Source organism: Pecten maximus, chromosome 4 (genome assembly GCF_902652985.1).
Source record: "Pecten maximus chromosome 4, xPecMax1.1, whole genome shotgun sequence".
NCBI classification, from domain to species: domain Eukaryota; kingdom Metazoa; phylum Mollusca; class Bivalvia; order Pectinida; family Pectinidae; genus Pecten; species Pecten maximus.
Window position 1 is genome coordinate 38,149,590 of NC_047018.1, and position 20,275 is coordinate 38,169,864.

At 36.4% G+C, this 20,275-nt stretch overlaps 1 protein-coding gene across 1 annotated transcript in view; it reads left to right on the plus strand.

Annotated features, from left to right (window-relative positions):
• The window catches only part of LOC117326022 (pikachurin-like), an 87,914-nt gene that overhangs the window by 12,601 nt on the left and 55,038 nt on the right, over positions 1-20,275 (plus strand). Inside the window, exon 2 of the mRNA XM_033882596.1 lies at positions 17,385-17,498. Within this exon, the coding sequence (XP_033738487.1) occupies positions 17,385-17,498 (114 nt within the window). The remainder of the gene's footprint in view (positions 1-17,384; positions 17,499-20,275) is intronic.

A 20,275-nucleotide genomic window follows, 5' to 3' on the forward strand; every position in this document is an offset into this window, starting at 1 on the left:
GGAGGCTTTTTCTGAAGGATTTTGGGGGCCGATAATTGGCCCAATTCCCAACTGGAGCCAATTAACAAAATTTGGTCTTTACTCCTGAAAATTTCCTTCCTAATTCACCAGTTTTCATTCCAAAATTAGGCAAAAAGGCCCAAACCTGATACGTGAAAAACAAAGCCCTGGAAGTGCTTTTCGTTACAGAAGATGAAACAATAGATAATATATCTAATAAAGAACTGCATCCATATTTCTCTAACTTGGCCTACTACATGCATCCTTATGATATAAAAGTTGTGCCCTTTCACATTTTGTTAAATTTTAACAATATATCTAACAGTTATGCCCTTTCTGTTAAAAACAGGTGGCCATCTTGGATTTTGGCAGAAAGATTGTTAGCCCTATTTCTTGATGACTACTTAATGGATCTTTCTCTTATTTCATATGCAGGATCCCCTTGTTGCTTAGTTGCGTGCATTTTGCCTTTTCTGGATTGATTCGAAGAACAATACATGGCCAGCTTTGATTTTTTTGCACAAATTGCTTGGTCAAATGGTGTAACTATACAAAGCCTATAATTTGGCATATTAGGTGTAAACTATTACAATGGAAATGCAATGCTGGCTTCCGATTGGTCCAAATTAGATATTGGTAGATTTCAATCAAATTTGTTATACAGAGGTATTGGGGGATGTTGCATGAACATCGCTGTATAGGTTTTGTTGCTATGACAAACAAGCTAAAGCGCAAAGAGACTTTGATTGGTCAAAAGTGAATTATTGGACAATTCTGACCTTTGGTGTACCGGGGTATAAGGGGATGCCAAACATCACTGTATAGGATTTGTTGCCATGACAATCATGCTGAAGCAAACGGTGTTGCCATGACAATCATGCTGAAGCAAACGGTGGCCTCATATTGGTTAAAATTCAGATACTGGTCTATTTCAACTAAATTTGGTATTTATATGAATTAGGGATACCAAATAAATATTGGTCTCAATCTGCATATGCATGATTGGTAAGGGAAATTACATGTCAAGGAAAACTCAAGGTTATAGTAAAATATTGAATGCACTGGGACTGAAACTAAAACAGTTGATGTATAAACAGCATCTGTGCTTGGGTGTATTTATTATTTATCCTCAGGACGACAGTTTTATTTTTCAAAAAACTAGAAACTAAACTTTTTGAACAGCTATATTAGTTCTGTAAAATTCAATGTGAAATTTATTTCCCAGTAATGACACTGGTTAACATGATGTAACCTTTACCTAATGTACCCTGGCCATGGTAACACAGATTACCGGATCGTCTGATTCTCCTACCTTAATGATTGAGGATTATAGAAGGTCGCAGTCACCTTGCTACAGACATATAAAACCTCTTGTTATGTCTGTTGTTTGTGATTTCGATCCTGGAGGTCGGGTTATAATTGTCTCAGATGTTCTCAGGCATTTCTGGATTAGATTTAGTTCCTTGTTTGTTCATTGTGTTGAGAGAACCGGGGTCCACGGCATTTATTGTTTACAAGACTTACAAGATTACAAGTTGTTGGCCGGGGATCTATGTATAAACATCCCCAGTATTAGTCTCACTTGGTTATACGTATTAAAATACAGAAAACATTTCAGCATTGTTTGGATTCTTTTCTAATTTACAATAGCAGCATCATGCATTTGTTAATGCTGATCACTAGCTAGGTAAATATGAATTGAGTAAAAGTTTTCTTGGAGATGACTCTACTGTGAAGGTGATCAAACACTAAATAATTCTTACATATATCAGTATGTCCCATTCTTTTATCCTATCAGGGGTTAAATGTACCCCTCTTCTGTAAATGAGGGGCACAAGCAAGGGTAACAAGTAAAAACTCATGTATCAAGGTTACTTAATTAGCTATCAAAATACAGTTTAAGTGCTATTAGAGTTTAATTGATTGAAATTAAAAAAAAAAATTGACTCGCGTGATCATTTCTTACTAGATATATTGGTCCATTTGGTTGATATATAAATATGTTTTACAAAGATGAACCCTTTTCCCCGTCAAATCTTGAATTAGGCCTAGGTTTGTGTGTGCATGATAGTTTTGATGTGTGTGTCACACACAGCTGTATATATATATATGATTGGGCATGCTCCATATTATGTGACACTTTGTAAGATAAAACCATGGTAGAGTTTGAGATATATATATGTATTCATATGAATTGTTCTGCTCCTCTGCTGATTTCAAAGTCTGGAAAAATAAAAGAGCACAAAAAAAAAAGATGGATGAATAAAAATACATGTAAATCCAAGTGCAACTCTCTTATGGCAATTTATTGGCATTCAAAACTTCTACTTAAAGTCAACAAAAAAGCACAAAAGAAAATAAAGAAAAAGAAAAAGATAAATCCTAATACAACTCTCTCAATATGGCCATTGCCATGGCATTCTAAACTTCAACTTAAATTCAGCAAATTTTATTTTTAAAATTGCATTTAATGTCTTCTGAATGTCAAAGAACGAAGCCAACACCAACCTGTGCTCAGTATTACACTAGATATTTGATGTGACTATAGCACATGTCTATACCCATCTGAATGTGACTTTACCACAAGTCTATACCCATCTCAATGTGACTACCACAAGTCTGTACCCATCTGAATGTGACCGTACCACAAGTCTATACCCATCTGAATGTGACTGTACCCCAAGTCTATACCCATCTGAATGTGACTACCACAAGTCTATACCCATCTGAATGTGACCGTACCACAAGTCTGTACCCATCTGAATGTGACTGTACCACAAGTCTATACCCATCTGAATGTGACTTTACCACAAGTCTATACCCATCTGAATGTGACTACCACAAGTCTATACCCATCTGAATGTGACTACCACAAGTCTATACCCATCTGAATGTGACTACCACAAGTCTATACCCATCTGAATGTGACTACCACAAGTCTGTACCCATCTGAATGTGACTGTACCACAAGTCTGTACCCATCTGAATGTGACTACCACAAGTCTATACCCATCTGAATGTGACTATACCACAAGTCTGTACCCATCTGAATGTGACTGACCACAAGTCTATACCCATCTGAATGTGACTACCACAAGTCTGTACCCATCAGAATGTGACCTTACCACAAGTCTATACCCATCGGAATGTTACTGTACCACAAGTCTATACCCATCTGAATGTGACTGTACCACAAGTCTGTACCCATCTGAATGTGACTGTACCACAAGTCTGTACCCATCTGAAAGTGACTGTACCACAAGTCTATACCCATCTGAATGTGACTGACCACAAGTCTATACCCATGACTACCACAAGTCTATACCCATCTGAATGTTACTGTACCACAAGTCTGTACCCATCTGAATGTGACCGTACCACAAGTCTGTACCCATCTGAATGTGACCGTACCACAAGTCTGTACCCATCTGAATGTTACTGTACCACAAGTCTATACCCATCTGAATGTGACTGTACCACAAGTCTGTACCCATCTGAATGTGACTGACCACAAGTCTATACCCATCTGAATGTGACTTTACCACAAGTCTATACCCATCTGAATGTGACTACCACAAGTCTATACCCATCTGAATGTGACTTGTACCACAAGTCTGTACCCATCTGAATGTGACTACCACAAGTCTATACCCATCTGAATGTGACTACCACAAGTCTATACCCATCTGAATGTGACTTTACCACAAGTCTGTACCAATCTGAATGTGACTGTACCACAAGTCTGTACCCATCTGAATGTGACCGTACCACAAGTCTGTACCCATCGGAATGTTACTGTACCACAAGTCTATACCCATCTGAATGTGACTACCACAAGTCTATACCCATCTGAATGTGACTACCACAAGTCTGTACCCATCTGAATGTGACTACCACAAGTCTGTACCCATCTGAATGTGACTTGTACCACAAGTCTATACCCATCTGAATGTAACTGTACCACAAGTCTGTACCCATCTGAATGTGACCGTACCACAAGTCTGTACCCATCTGAATGTGACTATAGCACATGTCTATACCCATCTGAATGTGACTGTACCACAAGTCTGTACCCATCTGAATGTGACCGTACCACAAGTCTATACCCATCTGAATGTGACTACCACAAGTCTATACCCATCTGAATGTGACTGACCACAAGTCTATACCCATCTGAATGTGACTACCAGAAGTCTGTACCCATCTGAATGTGACCGTACCACAAGTCTATACCCATCTGAATGTGACTACCAGAAGTCTATACCCATCTGAATGTGACTACCACAAGTCTGTACCCATCTGAATGTGACTGACCACAAGTCTATACCCATCTGAATGTGACTTTACCACAAGTCTATACCCATCTGAATGTGACTGACCACAAGTCTATACCCATCTGAATGTGACTACCAGAAGTCTATACCCATCTGAATGTGACTACCACAAGTCTGTACCCATCTGAATGTGACTGTACCACAAGTCTATACCCATCTGAATGTGACTACCAGAAGTCTATACCCATCTGAATGTGACTACCACAAGTCTGTACCCATCTGAATGTGACTGACCACAAGTCTATACCCATCTGAATGTGACTTTACCACAAGTCTATACCCATCTGAATGTGACTGACCACAAGTCTATACCCATCTGAATGTGACTACCACAAGTCTGTACCCATCTGAATGTGACTACCACAAGTCTATACCCATCTGAATGTGACTACCACAAGTCTGTACCCATCTGAATGTGACCGTACCACAAGTCTGTACCCATCTGAATGTGACTACCACAAGTCTATACCCATCTGAATGTGACTACCACAAGTCTATACCCATCTGAATGTGACTACCACAAGTCTGTACCCATCTGAATGTGACTACCACAAGTCTATACCCATCTGAATGTGACCGTACCACAAGTCTGTACCCATCGGAATGTTACTGTACCACAAGTCTATACCCATCTGAATGTGACTACCACAAGTCTGTACCCATCTGAATGTGACTACCACAAGTCTATACCCATCTGAATGTGACTACCACAAGTCTATACCCATCTGAATGTGACTATACCACAAGTCTGTACCCATCTGAATGTGACTATACCACAAGTCTGTACCCATCTGAATGTGACTGTACCACAAGTCTATACCCATCTGAATGTTACTACCACAAGTCTGTACCCATCTGAATGTGACTACCACAAGTCTATACCCATCTGAATGTGACTGTACCACAAGTCTGTACCCATCTGAATGTGACTACCACAAGTCTGTACCCATCTGAATGTGACTACCACAAGTCTATACCCATCTGAATGTGACTGTACCACAAGTCTATACCCATCTGAATGTGACTGTACCATAAGTCTGTACCAATCTGAATGTGACTACCACAAGTCTATACCCATCTGAATGTGACTGTGTCATAAGTCTATACCCATCTGAATGTGACTACCACAAGTCTATACCCATCTGAATGTGACCGTACCACAAGTCTGTACCCATCGGAATGTTACTGTACCACAAGTCTATACCCATCTGAATGTGACTACCACAAGTCTGTACCCATCTGAATGTGACTACCACAAGTCTATACCCATCTGAATGTGACTACCACAAGTCTATACCCATCTGAATGTGACTATACCACAAGTCTGTACCCATCTGAATGTGACTGTACCACAAGTCTATACCCATCTGAATGTAACTGTACCACAAGTCTGTACCCATCTGAATGTGACTGACCACAAGTCTATACCCATCTGAATGTGACTACCACAAGTCTATACCCATCTGAATGTGACTGACCACAAGTCTATACCCATCTGAATGTGACTACCACAAGTCTATACCCATCTGAATGTGACCGTACCACAAGTCTGTACCCATCTGAATGTGACTGTACCACAAGACTGTACCCATCTGAATGTTACTGTACCACAAGTCTATACCCATCTGAATGTGACCGTACCACAAGTCTATACCCATCTGAATGTGACTTGTGCATTGTATTATAAAACGAATCTGTGAGTCAGCTGATTGAGACTGTGACAAATAAATATTTTAGTTCTGAATTTGACTACCACAAATTTATTTTGTAGTATGCATCTGAATATGACTATTTGAGTATATTCCATGCATGAATCATTGAGATACGTCTGAATTTGACTTATAACCAGGAATTTATTGTATAGTTAATCATACAACTGCAACAAGATCTGCGACAGGTTCTTCATTTGATTGCTTGTCTACCAGTTTCACCCACTCGTATATTGGGCTTCATCAGGACACCAATGCATACAAATTTTATTCCTGAAATTGGTATATTCCTGTAAGCTACAATTACTTCCGAATACAATCTGCTATTACGGTACATGTATACATTATTGTCATATATATTTTAACCCAGGAAGTGATGTTATCCTCTTTTATGGCTTAATATGGCATGTTATTCCGTAAGAACAATTTCCTACTAAAAGTAATAGTTCACTGGATTAACTTGTACGGCAGAGACCAATGTTGACGACACCAACAGGCAGGTCCTGTATAGATCTGATTGGCTTGTAAGCTTTTTTGGTATAATATAATTGAATAGAGATTGTCCATGTTTATCTGGCTGTTATTGAAGATGGCTAATATTTGTCCATTATCACAACTGTCTGGCGTTATACATGTATACATGTACACTGACCGGGGCCACTAAAGGTACATCAACAGGACATTGATTGTATATTAAGTCTATGCTAATAATTGGCAATCTTCATTGTTTGTACATGGAGAGGGAGATCGAAGACCTTTCAATTGTGCCAGCTAACTTATATCGTAAACTCTCCTTATCACATCCTGATACTGTGCATTGTCTGATGGATTGTATGGAAGTGTGGTGATTTCGGATCGAGGAGATATCCCAACGGTGTAATATTGCCTAGTTTTGAGCAGAAATGAATTCCAAATGGATCTTGAATTCATTCCTATGTGTGAATGTTATGTATACACATGTGCTTTTCTAGGTTTTCTGCATGAATAAAATATTATTTCCTCCCGACACCTTCAGGATTCTCTCATTTTTTTGCAACATCATAATTCAATAAAAGATGGAAAATTGCCATGTTTAAACATGATGGTGAAGAGATAAGCATGTTCATCGAGTGAACGACAGGCAAGATAACTGACTGTACTAGGATTTCAAAGATACCCACAATGTAACATACTACAATCAAGCACTCACAACATTTATGAATTATTTAACATCCATTACTATTTTTTCAAAAATTGTCATATTTGTTCCTACAAATATTGCTAATACGAAAGGCTCAGCCTACTAGTTGCCATCAATTTATTTTACCTGTTTCAATAAATGGTGACAAAAATATCCTGCTCAAAGAAATCCGTCCATTGTAAGATATACCTTTTAAATGTACCACAAGCATGACTTAGAGTCTTAGGAAAACATTCCTGATTGTAGAATTATGTTGGAAAATTCATATTTCTTCTGGGAAAAATATCCTGTCAATTTAGGTAAGACTTTTGTACAAAGGCGTGACTTATGAGTCTTAGTATAACCTGCCTGATTGTAGAACTAGACAAAAAATTCTGATTTCTTCTGATAAAAATATCCTGTCAACAAAGGCATGACTTATGAGTCTTAAAGTAAATTCTGATTTCTTCTGATAAGGCATCATTGTAAAATAATGTGTACGGGCTATTTCACATTGATGCTGTTTAAACATCCAGTTCTAAGCAAATCTGCATGAAACATATAATTCATGTGCATATCTAATACATTTAATCAAATTCCTACCAGTCATTTTAGAAAATGCAATTTGAAAAATGCTGGTTTCATTTATCAATTTTTTTTTGTTAAATGATAGTTTGATATTGTGATATATATCTGTACTGAAATGGCTGTTTTAAAGTTCACTCGGTTCCAGTTAAAACACAAATGTAATTATAACCAAACTTTACGGTCGCTTTTTGGAAAGAAAATTGAAATAAAAAGAATAATGTGTGTGCACAACAACATTGCTTTCAATTTCGCATTATCATTCAATTATCATACGATAATGATATTGCTTTCGCACTTAATAAAGTTTTGTGTTCACACAGATTCTTCTCCATTTAAAAGATGACATTACATTTGCATTACATTTCCTATGCAGTTTTTCTGAAAGAGTGTTGTGATCGAAATGCAACATGTGGTATTCAGCAACACAGCAAGAAGTAGCAACCTATTCCCAGTTAATTCGAAATTTAATCTGACAGTTTCACAGCAAATATCCTCTTATTTACCTTAGCTTACAGTACTTCACTACTTTGATTTGATGCCTGTTTCCAGACTGCCTACAGGGAATTTTCCTACAACAGAAACAGGGTCCGTTAAAAGGACCCATTCTCCTAAAATAATCTTGTGAAAATTCCCAATTTGCCCATGAAAAATTCCCAATTTTGAAGTCATTTTTGAATGATTAAGTAAGTTTTATCAATAAAGACCTATACTAAGGTACTTTTGAAAATAAAAAAAAACAAAAACAGCGAAAGATAACAAAATGAAATCAAAAATAATTATTAAGGCAATATTGATCAAAGAAAAACTGAAATTTGTATGAATTTCACTATTTGTTGTTTTTCCAAATGCCACATTTTGTCCCGTAGAAATTCCTAATTCAATTGACCTTGGACCCAGTTGAAAAATTGTTGGAAAATCCCTGGCCTATATACATTGTGTATTGAAAAATGTGAGAAGAAAATATGTGTATTGTAATGTTATTGTGTCACTTTGGTAGCAATATATAGATGTAGCAAAAACACATATGTGTGGTAACAATGTTACTGTGTCACTTTGGTAGTAATAGATGTAGCAAAAACACATATACAAGGTAACATCCATAGAGGTGTAGAGCGAGCTCTGTACTTCTGGTAAAGGTATAGTGTAGGTTCCGTTATCCACATTGCTTGGATACCTCGAGGTATGCAGGGCGATGGAAGAATATATATAGTAGGAAGTAAAAGGTTGTAGTCATGATGCAATCACAACAAGGTCAGGATATCAAATTAGTATCCAAGCCCAGGATTATCAGATTAGTATCCAAGCCTAGGATTATCAGATTAGTATCCAAGCCTAGGATTATCAGATTAGTGTCCAAGCCTAGGATTATCAGATTAGTACCCAAGCAGAGGATATCAGATTAGTATCCAAGCCTAGGATATACTAAGCCCAGGATTATCAGATTAGTATCCAAGCCTAGGATTATCAGATCAGTATCCAACCCCAGGATTATGAGATTAGTATCCAAGCTGAGGATTATCAGATTAGTGTCCAAGCCCAGGATGATCAGATTAGTATCCAAGCCCAGGATTATCAGATTAGTATCCAAGCCCAGAATATCAGATTAGTGTCCAAGCCTAGGATTATCAGATTAGTATCCAAGCCGAGGATATCAGATTAGTATCCAAGCCCAGAATTATCAGATTAGTATCCAAGCCCAAGATTATCAGATTAGTATCCAAGCCCAAGGATATCAGATTAGTTGTTATATCCAAGCCCAGGATATCAGATTAGTATCCAAGCCCAGGATATCAGATTAGTATCCAAGCCAAGGATTATCAGATTAGTATCCAAGCCCAGGATTATCAGATTAGTATCCAAGCCTAGGATTATCAGATTAGTATCCAAGCCAAGGATATCAGATTAGTATCCAAGCCCAAGATATCAGATTAGTATCCAAGCCCAGGATTATCAGATCAGTATCCAAGCCGAGGATATCAAATTAGTATCCAAGCCTAGGATTATAATCAGATTAGTATCCAAGCCCAGAATTATCAGATTAGTATCCAAGCCCAGCATTATCAGATTAGTATCCAAGCCAAGGATATCAGATAAGTATCCAAGCCCAGGATATCAGATTAGTATCCAAGCCCAGGATAATCAGATTAGTATCCAAGCCCAGGATTATCAGATTAGTATCCAACCCCAGGATATCAGATTAGTATCCAAGCCCAGGATTATCAGATTAGTATCCAAGCCAAGGATTATCAGATTAGTATCCAAGCCTTGGATATCAGATTAGTATCCAAGTCTAGGATTATCAGATCATCCAAGCTGAGGATTGTCAGATTAGTATCCAAGCTGAGGATTATCAGATTAGTATCCAAGCCAAGGATATCAGATTAGTATCCAAGCCAAGGATATCAGATTAGTATCCAAGCTTTGGATTATCAGATTAGTATCCTTATTACTGTATGTCTACTGGTTTTCCATGAACATGTTGGCATCTAAGTTCAAGGTCCTGAAGGAGCCCTCATGTACCATCAAAACCAATAGAAACTGTATTAACTGTATTATAAAGAAATGTAATTATAACACTGGTGACTTGTAAATAAGTTCCTTTAAGGCCATGGGACTTATTGATTTTACTTATACATATGTCATAAAGTATACCGTATACATACCTAAAACATTCACAGTTAATGTTGCTATTCTTATCATCGCTATATATATATATATATATATATATTTCTCTAATCTATTTCTCTCGGAGAAAGTTTATATATATATATATATATAAACTTTCTCCGAGAGAAATAAAAGAAAATTGCATATCCAATATGTAAATTTTACATAATGTCTTTAATGAGTTTTCATTTTATATGAGAGATTTTATGAAACAAGTCTTAGAAATTTTTATATTTAAGGCTTGCAAAATCAAAATTTTAAGACTTGCTTCACAAAATCCCATATTGAATGAAAACACTTTTTATCACATAACTCAAAAGGACTCCACTTTGTCAGGTTTTATAAGGCAAAATGTCCAGGGCTAAAAGAATTGGAAACACCCATTTATTTTGTCAGGGAGTCACGTCATCAAAGGAAAAAAATTGAACCTTTTGCACTTCATCTTACATGAACTGACACCAGATATTTACGAGACATTGCTTGTGGTGATATTATATAAAGCTACAGAAAACAGTCTAGAAAGAGCACTAGGGGAGCTGGTTATTGGTTAGAGTCTGCGGGTATTTGGTTATATCCTGTTGTGATCCATGATTATAGACATCAATTCAAAACAATGAGTTATGTTTACACCAAATGTGTCTCTGACACCTTAAAATGTCCAACAAATCACTTTTGCACACAAGTTTGTCCAAATACATGTAGACAGAAACCAGTTACTGCATTTTTCCTACCGATATAACTGGGTACGTAAAACGATCCCCTTCCCAGTTCATTTTAACCTTACTTTTCCCCCGAAAAGATTCCAAATTATGTCCATAGATAAAAACTTCAGAAATTAAAATGCAGAGAAATATAATGGCAAATATTACACAAAATATATAACAAAAAAGGACAGTCACAAGGATCAAAATTGGTGTGTGCCAGCATGTAAAGCTAGAATATACACTGCATTATAAAACTAGTTTTTCACATAAGTTACACAAAAATATTTCTCAATTCGGTCAATTGGATTTACCCAAAATACCCAGGAAAAACACTGTGTTACCAAGGCTTCTGTGTTGTTGCTAGGTGTGATAGCCTAGGCTTGAGACCAACATGATGCTGCTCAGTAATATAGCCACAATGGTATTTTTGGTATACTTGTTATTAGATTTGATTTAAGTCACTTTATTGTTTAAGTGGTCCCCACTAAAATTCATCTATATTAATTAATTTTCCCCCTGAGAAATGGATGTTACACACCACATTAATTTCATAGGCATGTTTAAAAGTGAGTACATGTATATATCAACAGGATTTTTTTTATCATAATAGAAAAACATCAAAGTTTATCGGATACATTGCAGCTTTTCATTTACAGCAAAATTGGTAATATTTGCAGACAATTTAATTTAGTTGTATTCATGGTAATTGAATATTACAGGAAAATGTGCACAGCAAATATTCATATATACACAGAAATTATGAGAAATGTATTGCAGGATGCATGTAGCACAAGAAAAACTGTGATTTAGCCCCATAAAGTTAAACAACTACATGTATAGAGTAAATTGAGTAATTCAATTGGTCCTCCAGTGTTAGGCAATTATAATACACAGTAAAATTGATTTATAACAAATTCTATAGGACCAGAGGATGTAGTTTGTTATCCCAAATTTGTTAAAGGAATTGAAAATAAATAAGGTGGAGCCAAATTCTTGGATTTTAATATGTTTTTCAAACTTTGTAGAGAATATTATTCTCCCATACTTTCACAGGGTTATCTGGTGGTTGCTAGGGAAATAGATAGATCAATCTTGCACAGGGTGGGTAAAGACAGCCTGCACGCGCTATATGACGCTGCTCACAATCACGTAACGTCATCATTTAATTACGTTGAGTGACCAAGTCGTAAATGATGACATCATCAATTTTAATGCACATTCCAAGGAGCATTAAAGACGGCGCGATGAAAAACTTTCATAAAAACTTACATTTGGTTGCAAGTATGTGAGAAAAATAATCAAAGGCAAGCCTCGTGCTGACTGGCCAAACTCTTACACCCAGGTTGAGATATCCCTGTCCACGGAACAGACCCATGATAGATTCTATTACTCTCCACCCATGGAAGTATGGAAAACACTATCAATTTCATGATGCTGTTTGACTTAAAACATGTATACACTGTAGTGGTACATTATGTATATAGATCTACAGCAGAAAATGAGACTAAATTATTGTAATATTGATCTCCATTACAAGGGTAAACCTTGAGAAATCATCGACCCATCACATTCCTTATAGACAGGTTGACAGGCTAGTGGAAAGACGTAATGGGCTAGAGGGTTGTGGATTTACAATCACGGATCTATTAAAATGTCAGTTTGGTTTTGTCAGATAAAGATAAATGTAAAAATGTATTACAAAGCTTCAGATGGTTAGACCAAAAGTTCATACAGAGAGAAAGCTTAAGTAACTGATGATAGAGACGTTTTTTTACTGCTGGATAGTCAGGCTTCATACAACACAGTTAAATCCAGGGGAAAAGACAGCATAGGTATTGGTACCTTCTATAATGAATGGTTACAAAACCACCATAGGAGGTTAAAGTAGCAGAGTTTTCTTTGGGGTAGGGTATATTTTGTTTGTTCTTTGTATGAAAAATTGTCGTTGCACTAAAGCTACCTTTGACATTGTGACCTCCATGAGAAATATTCACATTGGGATATTGTCTTTTAGGTAGGCTCACCTCTCATTTATGAATGGCCAGTTCAGTATACGCAAGATGTTGACGACTGTTTTTTTCCAGAAATATTGTCATCTTTGGAAGCATTACCAAAATGATTGATTCTAATTAACGTTCATTATCTTGGATTTTGTGGATAATAATTAACGTTCATTATCTTGGATTTTGTGGATAATTTACACACATCCTCCTGATTTTATTTTATTGTATTTGTCAACCTGTATATACCCCGGCCATGCAACAAAGTTTTTCAGCGAATATCTGTCAACTTTGTGGGTTACCATAAACTATTTGTAGTTATACCGCTCCTATGACGATTTCCAATGTTGACCCCTTAATGCAGAACAGAACTTCTCTTGTCAAATTTGTAGGGCTTATCATGCATTTGTTGTTTTTTTTGTGTGAATATTATTCAACTTGGTTTTTTTATTGGGATCTGGTGTAGTTTTGTTCCTGAACATGATTTCTAAGTTTGACCTTTGTACAGAAGTTATCCCCCTTTGTTGAAATTTGTTTCACCTCGATTGCTATATAAAGATTAGGAGTAGATTAAACTTCTCACTTCCATGCCATGCGAAGGTTTTGTCCTCTAGACTTTCTAGAGTTTGGCTGATGGTGATCCAGTCATTTGATGGTTCGTAAACAGATTAGTATCTCTGTTGTCTGTGAGACACCAAACTTCATTATCTATAGCTTACCAACAAGAAAGCTTCCAGTCCTCTAGTCCATCATGTGATCTGAGGCCATTTATAATGTCCAGCAAACTCTTCAGTACAGCTTAGTCTGTAGAGAGTGCTCTGACGAACTGCCTTACTCGTAATTGAGATCTGGATCACTCTAGGGGTGGTAATGTTCGAAGAACAAAACACTTTGAAGTGTCAAGTTTAGATCTGGCAGTATCTTTGTATATATATGTTTCTATCTTATCTCTTTGTAAATGCTGTGGTATAGTTTTATTACTTGATTGTAAAACAAAAAATACCTATCGAGTAGCCATAGAGTAGCTGTGTGAGGCTGTTTGAATTTGCATGTATCTACACATAAAACCACAATGATGGTAGAGCAACAGGTTGTTTCAGGTTGGTGAATATATACATATATATTAGGTTTACAATACAATGATAATTATATCTCCCTTTCGATTATGAAGGGAGACATATTGTATAAGTACTGATTAGAACTTCAGACATGTTTTTCAGGTTCCAATAACTTCTTCTCTGGGTTATTCTCAACTGTTTAAGATATCTTGACCAAATGCTGATGTTCAGTGTACTGCAGTTTTGGCACTGTGACCTTGACCTGCAGGGCAAAGGTCAAATAAGTGCAAATTTTCCAATAATGTTTGTCCAGGCGATAACTTCAAAACCAATTAAGATATCGTGACGAAAGTTGCTGTATACCTTTACCACCCATTGAAGTGCAGTGCTCTGTCTGTCATTGGATCATTGTGACCTTGACCTCAAGATCAAAGGTCAACCAAGTGCACCCGGGCCATAACTTCTTAGCCGTTTAAGTTATCTTGATGAAACTTGCAGCATACTTGCATTACTTAAAGTGGATGCGCAGTGCACTGCTGTAAGGTCATTTTGACCTTATTCTGAAGGTCAAAAGTCAAAGTGTAAATTTTTCTTTTAATTTCTTATTAAGTAATGTTTTTTAAACTGTTTGATATCTTCAATGAAAATACTGCTGTATACCTTTATCACCTCACTGATTAAATGCAGTGCTCTCATTGGATCCTTGCTAACTTGACCTGAATGTCAATAGTCAATTGAGTGCAAAAAATATTAATGCCTAGTAAGCAGAAGGGGAGCATATGTTTCTGTTCACAAAAACAGTATCCAGTTTGTACTATTTTTGCTCTTTGTAAAGTTCCTGTAGTAGAACATTGGTACATATATATATGCATATATACTGAGGTGTGTGTAATATGATTACAATGAAGTTGACATATGGATTTTCCAAAACTTGAAGCATTGTATTTGCTTAGAGGTGTGCAAATGATGAATCTAGCAACAAAGTTGATTTGGCTCCACTTTCAAAATAAATACATTCTTGTATGGGCCCCAAATTTTCTTGCTTCAGCTTTGACTTGCTGACATATCCTGATGGGTGTTTTACTTGCTCTTTGAACAGTGAGAGACAGCAGTATGTAAAAGTTGTTCAAACTATAAGTCATGATGAATTCTTACATGATTTTGTCTTTTAAAGATTGATTCTGGAACTTCTTTTGCTTTCTTTCTGATCTGGTAAATTTCTGGCCATCTTTAATAATTATTTTCTGGGGTTCACCATGTTTGACTCCAAGTTGCTATCCAGTCCCTCTAATATTAATACTACATCATTGTTTTTGCATCCACCTTGGTCAATGTATTCAGTGATGTTTTCTATGGTGTTTCCTGTAGTGTGTGGTAAAATATACTTTGGATTGTCTGATACAGAGTTTTATTGTTGCTATGGCACAGACTTGTTAATACTTTTGGCCATCTGGTGTGTCCAATCTGCACACAAGAGGTTAATGAATGTACAGGAAAGAACAAGAGACGGTTCGTCAAGGTTTCAAGAGAATGGCAGACTATCTGTTATAATTACTGGGGTTGTCCAAAGCCATCTAGAATATTTCGGCTGTTCTGAAGCAATACACAAAGGTACAATTTAACCATCCAATGTTTATCATGGTGAATATGTATTAAAGGCCATTACTCAAAAAATGTAGCTATACTGTTTGAAATGTCAGAAATACTATAGGGAAAGGATGAGAAGGTAAAGTTAGTTTTAAATGTCTTTGATGTGGCCGGTTTGTAGTGCTGTGCGTGATATGTGTGTGTGTGTGTTGCATGACAGATAACAATTATGTGGGATACGGCTGTGAATATTGAGATGTTGTGTCTATATATGTAAAACATCCATATCCTCAGAATCTGCACCACACCTGGGCTTCTCACCTGATCAACAGGTAGACTTACTATCCTATACAGGTGTATCGTACCTCCCCACTCTCAGGGTCTGCAGGTCGACATGTAGGAACATCGCTTCAGTCAATTCATGATCATGATAGTCTTATACAGACTCCATTCTATGGGTCTGCAGGTCGACATGTAGGAACATCGCTTCAGTCAATTCATGATCATAATAGTCGTATACAGACTCCATTCTATGGGTCTCAGGTTGACATGTCTCATACAGATTCCATTCTAAGGGTCTCGGGTTGACATGTCTCATACAGATTCCATTCTATGGGTCTCAGGTTGACATGTCTGATACAGACTCCATTCTATGGGTCTCGGGTTGACATGTCTCATACAGACTCCATTCTAAGGGTCTCGGGTTGACATGTCTGATACAGACTCCATTCTAAGGGTCTCGGGTTGACATGTCTGATACAGACTCCATTCTAAGGGTCTCGGGTTGACATGTCTGATACAGACTCCATTCTAAGGGTCTCGGGTTGACATGTCTGATACAGACTCCATTCTATGGGTCTCGGGTTGACATGTCTCATACAGACTCCATTCTATGGGTCTCGGGTTGACATGTCTCATACAGACTCCATTCTAAGGGTCTCGGGTTGACATGTCTCATACAGACTCCATTGTAAGGGTCTCGGGTTGACATGTCTCATACAGACTCCATTGTAAGGGTCTCGGGTTGACATGTCTCATACAGACTCCATTGTAAGGGTCTCGGGTTGACATGTCTCATACAGACTCCGTTTTAAGGGTCTGCAGCAGTTGACATGTAGAACATCGCCTCTGTCGATTTCGTGATCAGAATAGTCCATCAATGCTCTGTAACAATTGATGCTACTGAGAAACTGCTAGGTCTGCTAATTATAAGTTACGCTACAACTTTATATTCTGTCATTAGGTCAGTCTCAACATCCCATCAAAATACATTTGATATTGATTTAAGTTGAATTGAAATCATTTTCAGCTGAATTGTCTATAAATATTACACATGTAAAGCTATTGAGAGATAGATTCCAAAATGGGAAAATGTTTGAAGTATTTTTGATACATTGCTATGAACAATGTTGACGCTGATGATGATGGCCGCTGATGATGATATATTATGATGATGATGATGATGATGATAATTATGATGATGATGATGATGATGATGATGATGATGGCCGCTGATGATGATGATTATGGTGATGATGATGATGATGATAAATTAACCAACTGTTTTTGTATCCACAGGAAAATGTCCAGAAGAAATGGTCTGTGCTCACTCTTGTTTGACTATAGACAATGGCTACATTTGTACGTGTCAGGAGGGATACATGCTCAGCATGAACGGCTTCTCCTGCCTTAGTAAGTATATCTACAAAGTTGTCTCCCCTTGTCACTGAATTAAGTTGTCTCCCCTTGCCACTGAAAAAGTTGTCTCCCCTTGCCACTGAATATGAAATTGGCATATGGCTTCCTCCCACTCTTCATTTTATATCACTATACATCTGCATATGAATTTTAGTTACTTAGTTGTCTCCTGACTGTAACTGTAATCATATATTAAACTGATTTATTTTACAATAATTGTCAAACAGGTTATATCAACTTATGTTCATCATTCTTGGTGGCCCGAATGAAATCGAGTGATGGGTATTATTGTGGGAGGAAACCAGAGAACCCAGAGAAAGCCTTTGCACCTGGGCAGGTGCCCCCATACCTTTAAATTTCCCTTCCGATCTGGAAATCAAACCTGTCTCCTATCTGAAAGGCAACATGTGCTACCAATGTACCAATTGACCATTGTACCTTACCTTGCTGTACCTTGTGGATATAGAAGGCTATAGTTACTGTGAACTGTGGAAAATGTTAATGAACTTCCATGCATTTAGTTAGATAAAAAAAAGATTTGATCCCAAATAATTAAGTCATATTGAGCCATTTCAAACGATTGGCAAATGTTGCAAAATTAACAATATATGTTGAGAAAATTTTTGGTGGTTTTGAGACAAGGTCATACAAAGACTTGTTTATTATTCCTGCATGTAGGCATACAGTCGTGTGTATGTCAAGTATACATACAAGTGGTCCATTACTCACGGACAGATCTCGGTCTAGATTTCCCTCATGTGAAATATATTGTCTCCTTCCTGTTAATGCTTCTGATTGCTGTGAGAACACTTTCGAAAGTTGTGTTAAATATTCATAGTCTACCACTAAAATTAGAAAATGATCGATCTACTCAAACCAATATTGATCTCTACACTATATATATATATGTGTGTACAGTCTTCTTTCGCTGAGGATATTTTTACTAAGTTAATTATTTCCAAATAGTTTCCTGGTAACAAACATAATACAGTTGCTGTATATATTTAAAATCACTTTGGTTGATTAAATCTCAACAGCGCAGAAAATATGTTGTTGAAATAGCATTACTGTACTAATACCTCCTATAAAAATTAGTTTTGTGAGATCTCTTAGAACTTCACAATGTCTCATTATAGGTTTTCTGTTCTACATATTATATACATAGATACATGTATATGTAACTTAGCAACACAAATGACGAAGGAAGACAACTTTTTGACTCGTGCCCTGACCGGGCCTTGAACTCACAATCTACGGCACCCAATCGCCTAGCCAGATATACCCGCAGCTTATACCACTGCGCCACATCAGCGTTCTTAAAAAAGAACGTTTCAACGGCGCAGTGATGGTCGGCCCGATACCCTGACATGATCGTTGTGGAAGTCATCTATAAGATGATATGAATACCTATATATAGACATGTTTCACAATCTACCAAAATGACATTAATAATAAGATAACATATTAGTTGGTTCTTTGGGCCCAAATCTCATCCTTTTGTCTCATCCATCTTGTGTCTCCATTTCCTTTAAAACAAGTTCATAATTGCTTAGACTAGAAACGGAAATACCTTGGGACAAGTAAATTCAATAAGTTGTAGTACTGGTATTTTCTGAATATTACATATTTAAGCATGATATCTGTTAATTTGTTTAGTCTTATAATTAAAAATGTCATTGATTTGAGGCTGATTGCGAGACAAATTGTCCGTCTTGCAATTTTGAGACTTGTCCAAAAGGAAAATGTGATGTAAGAATTAATTTACTTGAATATAATTAATTTTTCTTTGTTTTCATGGTAAATACTCAAATCTGATTGGTCGAAAAATTCTTTTCATTCTTCTATGAAAGAAATTCCGAGAATGGCGCAAAAATTGTGACGTCACAATACGACAATTGACGTTGCGTATTGATTTGAGAAAAAGAATCCCATTTAAAACCAGTAAAATTGTACATAAAACATGTTTTAAATTAGAAAATCATTTTCAAAAATTAATTATAAGCGTTGATGTCAATTATTTTTTAGTTTCATCGGGGTATGAAACAAATTTTGTTTGCAAACTTCTGAAATTTGTTTCATACCTCAATGAAACTATAAAAAAATGACATCAATGCTTAAATATATATTCACTGTTATGGATATATAACACAATGACCAAAACAATTTATGATTAGAGTATTCACTCCAGCCTTTTGTGTTATAGCTAAAAAGCTCCATATCCTGAAATAGATATTCAAGCTAATCCATATAATTTGATTTACTATACACAATTTCTGTTGGACTCATTTTAGAAATTATCTATTATTAATTATTGTATAATAGTAATTATCTTTAAGCCAATGAAAATTCTTGTTATGAGCAAGAATGAAGTATAAAGAAATAGCAGAAAATTCTCTTAACACATATGGCTAAATCTCATCTCGTCAATAGATTGAATGACAATCTCAATTTGAAAGACAAATTTAAAGACAGCAAAACAAATTTCAGAATACATGTATATATAACTTAATTTATCATCGACTATTAACATGAATATCAATACAATTGATAGTTAAAGCAAAGGAAGAAAAAAATCCGACTTACGTTCGAAGCAATAAAGATAATGCGATGGCTGGCATCAAGATTCCTCTGGGATTTCTTTTGATAGATCCATTTAATCAATGTTTTGTATGTCATTTGAAATTGCTTCTTTAAACTATCTTGCTGTTTGAATATTGATATCAGTGCTCCTGTTACTGCCTATAACCATGCATGAATACAAAAGTAATTAT